The sequence below is a fragment of the Electrophorus electricus genome, chromosome 1 (assembly GCF_041902795.1).
Source record: "Electrophorus electricus isolate QZ-2024a chromosome 1, ASM4190279v1, whole genome shotgun sequence".
Classification (NCBI taxonomy): Eukaryota; Metazoa; Chordata; class Actinopteri; order Gymnotiformes; family Gymnotidae; genus Electrophorus; species Electrophorus electricus.
Genome location: NC_137497.1, coordinates 25,983,574 through 25,994,642, shown reverse-complemented (window position 1 = coordinate 25,994,642; position 11,069 = coordinate 25,983,574). Strand labels below are relative to the sequence as shown.

Here is an 11,069-nt window from a genome sequence, read left to right as displayed (position 1 = left end):
TAGTCTATTATTTCTCTCTTTCTCACTCTTACTACTTATTCTGCTCCTTATTGCTTATATTGTTGCTATTGTAGTGTCCGTTGTCAGCCAGAGGAGTATGGCCGCCCTCTTTGAGTCTTGGTTCCTCTCAATGTTTCTTCCTCAAAATAAATTTGACCTTGACCTTTAAATGAAAAACAATACTGAGAAAATTAGTTCTAAAAAATTACACCCTGAGCCACAGCCAAAAAAGTATTCTGGCATTAGTGAACGTGTACTGAAAGTACTGAATGTACTGAACTAGCCTGCTGATGACCTCAGGGCAAAGCTGCAGAAAAAGCTCTTTTGTATTGACTACAATACAAAATTCAATCAATATTTCAGAAGGTTGTTACAAGAGCTACATCTTCTTGTTCTGAAAAGGGACCAGGCTCGTGTGAGACTTAGATTTGGCCTTGACTGAACTGAATGCTTTCTCTCTCCCTCCCTCCCTCCACTGACTGTCTGGGTCTCTCACAGTCCAAGCCCTGGCTGATCATGGCCCCACTGTAGCAAGGAGACAGTAAAAAAAAAACAAAAATGATGACACCTAGTGGACAATGTAATAAAAATGGTGTTTTTAAATGGCCACCATCTTTCAGGTTTACTAAACAGTCTAACCATGATCACTGTGCCTTCTAAGTTTTAATTTAATGGATTCAAAATCCATTAAGTTACGCTGATGATATGCAAGGACAATCAATTAGTCATCATTTAAGAATTTACCAATTTTACATTTGACACTACTCACTCTACTTACATATCAGATAAAAATGCAAATAGGGTTTGTAAATGAAAACAAATGCTCCATCGCTGTGGCACAAAGCCATATGTTGACAACTCATATCTGCCAATGAGCGAGCATCAAAAGAGCATCTGTGTTCCCGCTGAAGCCTGCAACTGGAGCCCTGAAAGTGGCCAAGGCTCCAGCTCGAGTTGCTCTACTTTGTGCTGAGGGTGCTGAATTATTCCAGGGAATCCAGCAGCCTTTCGCCCTCGGTGCCACAGAGCAGAGCGGACTGCTGCGGAGGCTCGGCCTTGGTTTGGCCATGTGACTCGTGATTGCTGTATAGCTTACTTATGTCACCAACTTCATCAGCAAACCAAACTGCACTGCCGTCATTGATTGAAACACAAACAAGGTAACATAGCTGTGATTAGGATCCTACGATCCCGCAGGTGGCTTCAGACACTGCCATGGGGGCAGCTAGGCCACGTAATGAATTTAAGTGGAGAAGAAGACACAAAGCAGGTAAGGCAACACCTCGAGGCCTCCATTAAAGTTTGATGGCCCGCCTTGTGGACTCCTTCAGGAGGAAGCTGAGTAGCGCAGCTTCTGCAGAGAGCCTGGCGGATTTAGGAGAACCATGCCGGAGAGGCTAAAGACGCCGGCAGAAGGACGTCATGTCCTGCTCCGTTTGAGAGACAGGAGCACGAGCGGCAGAAAGATGGTGAGTGGTCAGCTGGCTAGCCCGGGATCCATGCAAGAAGTACGAGATGCCTGCATTGGGTGACGAGAGGGTGGGAGGTTGCTCAGAGTGAGAGGGTTGAGTGTATTATAACTCAGGCATCTGAGATACTGGTTTAAGCCAGAGCTTATAGAAATCAAAAATTTGGTCTGTCGTTGTCTTTGTGCCTTCTCTCTCTCTCTCTCGCTTGCTCTTCTGCTCCCCCATCAGTGAGCCATGCGTCCTCGCCTCTTCTGTCTCCTGCTCTTGCTCTGCACTCTCGCCCCGTGCCGCCTGCTCTCCCCTTGCCCGCAGGGCTGCTGCTGTCCCCGGCCGGGCGTGCTGGTCCTGTGCGAGTCCCTGGGCCTCCACGAGCTCCCTCGCTCCGTCCCCGTCACCGCCTCGGCCCTGTCCGTGGCGCGCAACCGCCTGTGCAACATGGACCACGTCCTGCGCCGCTTCTCCAGCCTCCAGGAGCTGAGCCTCAGCCACAACTGGCTGGAGCGCTTCCCCCGCGGCCTGCCCCCGAGCCTGGAGAGCCTGCAGCTCCAGGAGAACCGCATCACTTACATCACAGCCGGGGTGCTGCGGCACCTGGGCAACCTGACACGCCTGGACCTGGAGGACAACCGCATACGCGCCATCCAGCCAGGGGCGTTGCTGGGCCTGGATCGGCTGCGGGTGCTGTCTCTGAAGGGGAACAGGCTGTCGAGCCTGCCTCAGCACCTGCCGTCCTCACTGACCCACCTGGATGTGTCAGATAACTGCATCGTGGCGCTGGATCCACCCTCGCTGGCCACACTGGTAAACCTCCAGGTACTGAAGATCAACAGTAACTGCTTGCGCTCTGTGCCAGAGCATGCCTTTGACGGTCTGCCCCGCCTACGCTCCGTCGAGCTGGCCAATAACCTGTGGGTTTGCGAGTGTGACATCATGTACCTATACAGGTGGTTGCTGACGGACAGGATGAAGATGGCGACAGATCTGGTGTGTGCTGCACCGCTGCACCTGGCACACAAGCTCTTGCTGACCTTGTCTGTTCTGGCTATCTGTCCAAAAGTCCTGAAACCGAACGAGAGATTAGCGCCACCCAACACGACAGCGGCTTCCCAGACAATGTTAGAGAACCCTGCAGTTCGGATATTAGAGAGTCCATCTTCAGAGGAATCTGCAGATCCTCCCTCCAACGGATCCCGATCATCTCTGAACTTCTCTGTGACCTCGGACAGGACTCTGCTGTCTGCTCCAGGCCCTCATTCTGCATCCTACCAGTCCACTTTGGATGGGCTGAGATATGAACACTGTTTGCTGCTGAACTCCACTTATCTCGCCCCGCAGTCAACCCAGGCACCCCTCAGCCCGGCCCCGGATGAGGAGCCCGTGTGTGGGGATGACGCAAGTGCCGTGCAGCCTGGCCTTCCCAGCACCGTGGCCCCTTCTGCAGCCCCGTCTCCTGCCGGCGAGGCAGGGACGGTGCCCTGGGTCCCTCCTCGGCTGCCGGCCCGGTCCAGTGACCCAGCTCTCATTGCCTTGCTCTCGGTGTTGTGTGTGCTTACAGGGCTGCTGCTGCTCACTGCCTTCCTGGTGCTGAAGAGTCTGCTGTGGAGGAACCGGAGGATCGCTCCACTTCCGTCCTGACTGAGTAGCCAACAGGAGACAGGTTTAACAATGGACAATTACTTGTCACGACTGCGGGTGTCTGATGGCGTTATCAGTGAAGTGGCACGTTACAGATCTGGGCCTCATTCACAAAAAGCATTGGAGTGTTAAGATCATGAGGCTGTTGCATCATATCTGGATGAGCCAACCAAACTTTGACTGGGTCGAATGGGGGTGGTTTTGCTTGGAGTCTTGAGAAAACTTGTTTTGGAAAATTTATTACGTGGGTTGAAATTTTATATGCAAGTCCTGAAGGAGCTGTAATACCTAATGAGATGACTTCTGTTCACGTCAGCCTTGGAGCCATTTCCAACTATCTTCAGAGAGAACCCAGGAATTAAAGGTGTCTGTGCAGGTGCAAGGGAGCATAAAATCTTGTTTTACGTGGATGAAATATTGTTGGTAGTTAGACACCCTGCTGATTCATTGCAGACCCCTTTTCATACAATATATTGATATTCTAAATTATCTGGATATAAAAATAATTGGCACAGATCAGAAGCCATAGCCATATCTAAATCATACTCTCAGCTCAGTAAGTTCTCAGTAATTGTCAGATTTAAGTATCTAGGAATATAACTAAGTTCAAATTTTGGAAGCATTATGACAATGAACTTTGGATCTTCATTTCAAAAATTAAACTGTTCATCTAGAGAAAGTTAAACTTATCCTTTTGGGGCAAAGTGAAAATAATAATAAAAACAATATAATAAAATGGTGGAGACAACAGAATTTAACCATAGCTCTGGAATGATACCTGGAATGATATGCCACAATGTATATTTAAAAATAGGTAAGACTTATTATTAAGGTGTACTGGCTCTACCTGATAGAGCACTTTATAAGTTATCCTTTGAAATGGCTAATGGACACTGGGGTGACACTAATTCCTTATTGGATGGATCACAATTGAGCAATTCAGCCAATAGACATGCTCTCCCAGTCCTTTGAAACAGGGGGACATGATTAACCCTGCCATACTATACTCTAAAGAGATCTGGGATAGCAAAATGTCACATGTCAGCCTGAAGTCTCTTTACATGGAATAATCCATATTTTAATGTGGGGAAGAAATCAGATTGTTGGGGACAATGGTTCACACAGAGTATACATACCCTTAATGACTTAACTATCTTACAATGATCTGGTGAAAAGATTAAATTTTTACAGCAGAATTTTCAAAAATATTTTCAAATCAGAAATTGTCTAAGCAATTACTTGTTCCAAACAAGAAAAAATGATAGAATACTGAGAGTTACCAAGGCCCCTCCAGAGTCTGCATTCTGTGGAAGGTGTTTCAGAGTCTTCAAACCAAGCTATTATTAAGGCAAATGGATCTTCAATGTGTTATTAATGATGACACATGGGGGCAAGTTTAATAACGAGACATATAAGAGAAGCAAGGAGCAAATTAATTCAATATAAAGTGCTACAGTGATATTATTTCACTCTGACATGACTATGCAATGGGAGTACTAAATGACTGTGTTGGATGTGTAAGACAAGAAACTGGTACATATTTTTATGCAATATAGGAATACAAACAGATTTTGCCTTGCTGTAATTTCACTGGAAATTGGCTTAGCCATAATATTCGAGTTTCACCAAGACTTTCTTCTAGGACACAAAACCAAAACCACCTACAATAAGAGATTATTCTCCTGTAATATTGGGAATCAATACAGCAACATGAAAGATTCTTAGGTGTTGGAAGGACCCACTAACCCTTACAATATCATTATGGAGAATGTACATTTTAAAAAACTATTTACTTTTATATTTTTTCTGTCTTATGGACCCAGGCTGTGTGAAAACCAATAGAAACTTAATGTACAAAATCATCTTAAATGAGTGTTCAGTGTGATGCTTTACCATTAAAGATCTTTGCGGTACAATGTTTTTGGGAAACCCAACATCAGGTCAGGAATCAGAGATGTCTAATTTCAGAACAAAGCAGTCCTTGAGATATACAGTACAAATAAATTAATCACTCTATTAAGTTACACTTGGTGAAATACCTTCACTGGACAAGTCACTTCACTAATTTCTCCAACAAACAAACAAACAAACAAACAAACAAACAAACAAACACCCTCACAAAATGACAAATCCATAATAATCATCTTTATGATTTTATTATGCTTATTCAATGACTACAGCACCTGCAATTTATTTACCAATATTAATTGTATTGTATGTACAGGTTAATTGTGCGTGTATGACTATTAAAAAACAGCCATTTTTGCATTTTTCAGAACAACCAGTCAAAGCAAAAAACAAATTTATAACACACATGTAAACACACATTTGACACTGCCTCTTATTTCAATTTATTGTGTTAAATAAGCTGACATTAATTTTATTAATCCTCTTGTATGACCAGAACAGATCAGAAATATCAAACATTATATTAAAGGGATCATCCGAAGGCAGTGGACGACTATTCTGGACAACTTGCATCTTCGGCTCAATTACACCACTGGAATTTCTGAGTTGAAGCATAGTTGCAATCTGAGTCTGGGAAAATTTCCCTTTGCGTGCGCACTCAGTTTCGGGTGCAATCCCGCCGAAAATTCCTTTTGAATCTAGGACTCAGCATGATGGGGGGGGGGGGGGGGGGGTCCGGATACCTTCCAGAATGTGCTCAGCACTGTGCGTGATTCAGAAAAACAGAAAGAGAAGGCCCCCACAGAGCTCTCTAAAAATGAACACCTAATCTCCACACCTTGAATCAAATCTTCAATCCAGTAGTGTATCTACATGTTCAGTACTAGTGGAGGGGTGTGAAGCTGTTGTGAGGATTTGGTTTGGGCTACCCGGCACAGTGTGTGCACGATAATGTGAATGGATGCCATGGCATTTGTCTCCGATGGAGACAGATTCAGAGTTGGTTAATTTCGTGCCTCTGCTACCTTCTCATCGTCCTTCTGTTTGAGTCTGTAGTCGGCAAGTGCGGCCTTGATCGCGTCCTCTGCAAGCACTAGGACAAAACGAACAGAGCACAGTTAGAGTCGAGGGCAGAAATAGCATATTATTCAGACAGCTTTCATAAAAGATTAGGTTTGCCTTGGATTTGTATGCCAAGGGAGTTAAATAACTCCCTTGCCATACAAATCCAAGGCAAACCTCAAGTGCTCATAACACAGAAAAGTTCAGAAAAGTAAACCTAATTTGTGCAAGCAAGAGATCAGGTCATAAAAGGGTTTGGCTTTTACAAAGATTGCGATCCTAACGCTGCTATGACCGATGAAAGACATCTTTAAAACTTACTAGAGCAGTGAAGCTTGACTGGTGGAAGGCACAATTCCTTTGCAATCTCAGTGTTCTTGATTTTTAGGGCTTCATCAATCTAAAGGAAAGAAGAGAGAGACTATCAGATCTCAGAAACCATCAGCTCTCTGGCAAACAAATAAGCAAAAATACGTATGCTACACAAACGTACACTAAGCGACAAAAGTTAAAGGGGAGTAAACAAATCAGATTATAGTTTTTAAAATGACACACTGCTAGTAATGCAAATCAGCCATGAGCTTGTCACAACATTAAATGAGCAATAAATGATATCCAGGGATGCTCAGCTCATGATCCACTAAGAGACATTACATCTGCTCACAATACAATTTCACACCTATCACTCTTAAGATACATTTTCCTTTCTATTCACCGAAGGGTTATGTTGGTACCTTCAGTTCCACACACGCAGTCAAGAAGTTACATACCGATTTGCCTTTGACCCATTCTGTTGCCAGGGAACTTGAAGCAATGGCTGAACCACAACCAAATGTCTTGAACCTTGCATCCACTATCTTTCCATTCTCATCAACTTCGATCTGCAGAAAATACAAATTATTAACAGTCACAAAGCGAATCCAACATGTAAAGTTTTTTTTTTTATATAAAAAGGGAAGTGACTTGGCATACCTGCAGTTTCATGACATCACCACAGGCAGGTGCACCCACTAAACCAGTCCCCACGTTCTTGGAATTCTTATCCAAGGAACCAACATTTCTTGGGTTCTCATAATGGTCCACCACCTTCAAAATACCATGAATAAAATTGTTTCACTATAAAAGTATTATACTGTAAAATATTATTACATTTCTTTATACATAAACACACCTTTTATTATGCTCATCCAGCAAATACATCAACAATTTATTGACCAGTGCTGATTTTAAAATTCATGTGCAAATTCCATTAAGTAAAAAAAAAAATGAAACAACCAACCCCCCCACTCTAAAATAAATATAAGAAATAAGTCTCATTTCATTTCTCTGAGAACTGCCTCATGTCAGACACACTCCACTGGGGGGGGAGAGGACAATCCTTGGTCTAAAACACATAATGGGGTGCAAGCAGGGACACCAGATGCTCAACTTACCGAACGGAAATTAAAGAAATGGCAGCAGATTCTGAATAAAATCCCGTTGTGTCATCAGTCAGATAATAAATGCTTGATGCTCATATTTAAACGTGTTTGTAACATTATAGATTTAACAAGCCATTCTGTATAGTGCCATGATGAATGTACTCTGAAAAACCAAAGATTTTGTAAGATGAGTAGTGCATGGGGTATGTGGCGACAGTTAGGTATCTTTTTTATCTTGTATGACACAGCATCAGAATACAGGGTTTTCTTACATTGTATTGTATATTAGCTAGCTAGCTAACATTGTGGACATGGAAGCACACATTCTAGATAGCTTGTTGCTCAGAGAGAAAGAGTGCATGGCTTACTTTATACAAGTTATCCTAGTTAGATACGTAGCTAGCTAACTGTTCTTTGATTTGGTTCAGCAAGTCATGCGAGGGTCTCCGTGCATGCTATACATGAGATTTTCTAAAATAAGTCTCCAAGATGAGTCTACGCTTGTGATGCCTTTTCACATTATGTGAAATAACGGTCATAAAACTTTGAAACAGTTTAGGTGACTTCACGGTTTGATATGACAGGCCTAAAATTTACATGATCAGATTTGATCAGAGGTTACGCTTACTAAAGAGCAAGGGATTTCCAACTCCGCTTATATTAGGAGATCTTTGTTCATGTAGGGGGTCCATGGAATCTTCTGGCTCCACCTTGTACTTTTCCATCTGCATTCTCCGCATCAAAACAACCAATTAGAGTCAATAAGAGTGTTTGAAGAGTGTCAATGACTGGTCGTACATGAGGTCATCTAAAGTACCAAACCTGATCTAAGGATCAAATGTTGCCTCCATCTTTAGAATGCACATTAACAAATTAAATATCAACACATTTAATACATACTGTGCATAATCGTAATCTACTGAAACGAAAAAGCCTTCTGTAATGGTCATATATGGTTAGACAAAAATAAATATAAAATCAAAGTTCAAATTAGTGAGTGGCTTCGGGAGCTTATTTAGTGCTAGTACAGTTTACCCAACAGATATTGCTGTAGATTACTTTCCATGTCTAAATGATTCAGTTCTGCTTGCTTGTTGGCCAGCAGTGTTGACATTTCATACTATTAATGTCTAGTTCAGCAGTTGCAGCCACTTTCACAATCTGCAAGGAGGTGCTTTGGAGGCGGGGCTGAGAGAGAGGGCATCAGAGAGGGAAGCGAGGCTGGAGCGCAGCCGAGAAGGAGGGGCCTGAAAGTTCTCCTTTTCAAGATTTTTCAATTTTCAAGTCCACTCTCTTCTCAGTCTTACCGACCGCAGACCACCATCACTAACTGTTTTAACTGTATCTACCCTCTGAATATTATGGTGTTTTTCCAAGATGAAATTCTGATTAACGTTCTGAAACCCTTTCCCCCCAGATGTACACAATGACTATTCTGGAAAGACAAGTCTTGATAGTGCTTGTATCCAAAAACTGAAATGTCGCTTTATCCAAACATCCAAATGCTTCAAACCGACTATAAGATTAACCTCAATGTTAACATTTTCAATTCAATTTAATTATTGTATAATGGTAATTCCAAAAATATTTTTATTTCATTTTGAACATTATATAATTATCCTTCAGGACAATTATGAATTGCTGTCAGCTCACCTTTATTTTAAATGCCATACAATTTAAATGCAACTCAGCATTTTGCTTTACTGAGGTGTCTATTCTAAAAGTTAAAGGAATCTGAACTGCAATTTTCAGAAGCTGATTTATAGCTCATCTTCCAAATCATCCAAATTTATTTATATAGCACTTTTTACAACAGATTTCACAAAGCAGCTTTAATATGTCCAAGTCCAAGCCCAGTGAACAAGCCAAAGGAAAGAATGGCAAAGAAAAACTCCCTAGAGCATGAAGAAACCTTGAGAGCAACCAAGACCAAGACAAGGGGGTGGAGGATCCTCCACTGGCCGACAACAGCCATGACAACAACAATTTTAAGAGAAAAATACCACAAGAGAACATTCATTGATAATTGAAGTCTGTATTAATTTATGGAATGCATCTCCTACCTGTTTTATAAAACTGCTTTATTTTCAAAGTATGATGGAAAATCAAGATGACTACAGAAGAATATGGGGTCTGAAATTTCCACTTTACTTTTCTAACTGGTAGAAATTAGATGCATTTCTTTTCACCGTCTCCCATCCATTTAGCTTTGGACTTTACATGAGTCTTGTGAGCTTTTGTTAAATACCTCTGGTCCGATTTATATTGAAGGAGTTGTAAATTATCTCTGACTTCCTGGATTATTGCTCCTTTGTTACAGCAATCATTTCCTGATTCATCCTCACCACTTGCTGATTTTGCATTTTAAGGTAAGGTTCAGATTCCCATACAGTATTTTTCTGTTATCTTTTAAAAGTTATGAATTACATTTCTAATAGTCTTTACCCCCCCCCCCCCAATGTAGGCTGAGTTTTAGATAGTAAACATAAGACAACAATCAATTAGTGAAGCTCCTAAGATGTTTACATCAAATACAAAAACATTCTAGAAACAAAATCAATTTTAGATCAATATGAGTCATTAGGTTTTAACCACGATGTCTCTCTTTGGAATGTTTAAAACTCTTATAAAGTGACTACCTGGGCAATTATTTACACATATAATAAACACCCCCCCCCCCCGCGCTAATCTGTTTGAGCCATGACTGAATAGTATCTCTCCAGAGATTTTAAGAAAGCAGTCCTCTTCACTTGAATTTCTCTGCAAAACAAAAACATCCCTTTACATTTCACACAGTCATTTAGTCTGGAGAACAGGAGAACATTCTCCCTTCTATTCTCGCTTGCTGGACATGTGGACACGGTGCTTCTCTTGCCAATCTGTCCTTTTTTTGTCAAATCCTCTGCGAAGAGGATTCCATCTTATTTGCAAACAGTACAATCTTTGGCTAGTGCCTAAATATTGCAATAGTTGGTGATAACAACACCAACACCACCTGCCCTCTCACAGATACATCGTATAGCTTCAAACGATAACTGCGCCAGACTAGCCCGCTAGCTATCGGCCTAAGTTGCAAGTTGTTACAAGAAGCGCCGAAAACTAATCATGTTAGCAAAAGGTTGTGGAGCACAAAACTTAAACCTGTTGTGTTTGCAATGATCTAAAGTACACAAATAACGAATTAATGAGGAGGTAAATAAACACAGTGGGGTTCTCTTGTCTAGCTGATAATGCTAACGGTATATTACCATTAAAAACATAAAAAGTTAGCGTTAGCTACTTACTTATTAGGAACCTTAGCTTCGCGTTAAGGCCTAAGCGTTGTCAACGACAAAGCTCAGATTTGTTATCGTTTATAAACGCTTACGTTTGTCATTGATTAAAGGGCACATGTACCTTTTTGTGGTAGCAGCAAACAGCTTTGATCTCTGACAACGTCAATGTTCTGCCAAGAAGTCCAAAGGACGCAAAGCACTTTCCTACCGACGCTAGCGCCATCTTTGCAATGACGCCACTGGCACTGAGGCGTGTAGATGTAAGAGACAACAACGGCAGTTCCCCTCACAGCCGGCAG

The 11,069-nt window shown here is 42.0% G+C and overlaps 1 protein-coding gene across 1 annotated transcript; it reads right to left on the bottom strand.

Moving 5' to 3' along the window:
* Positions 1-5,244: 5,244 nt before the first annotated feature.
* iscua (iron-sulfur cluster assembly enzyme a) lies at positions 5,245-11,028 on the bottom strand. Its single transcript, XM_027009266.3, has 5 exons — positions 10,892-11,028; positions 7,047-7,160; positions 6,845-6,955; positions 6,396-6,474; positions 5,245-6,105 (listed from the first exon to the last, which is right to left on the bottom strand). Exons 1-5 carry the CDS (start codon positions 10,991-10,993, stop codon positions 6,017-6,019), a joined length of 495 nt encoding a protein of 164 aa, XP_026865067.1. The 5' UTR covers positions 10,994-11,028; the 3' UTR covers positions 5,245-6,016.
* Between the last annotated feature and the right edge of the window lie 41 nt (positions 11,029-11,069).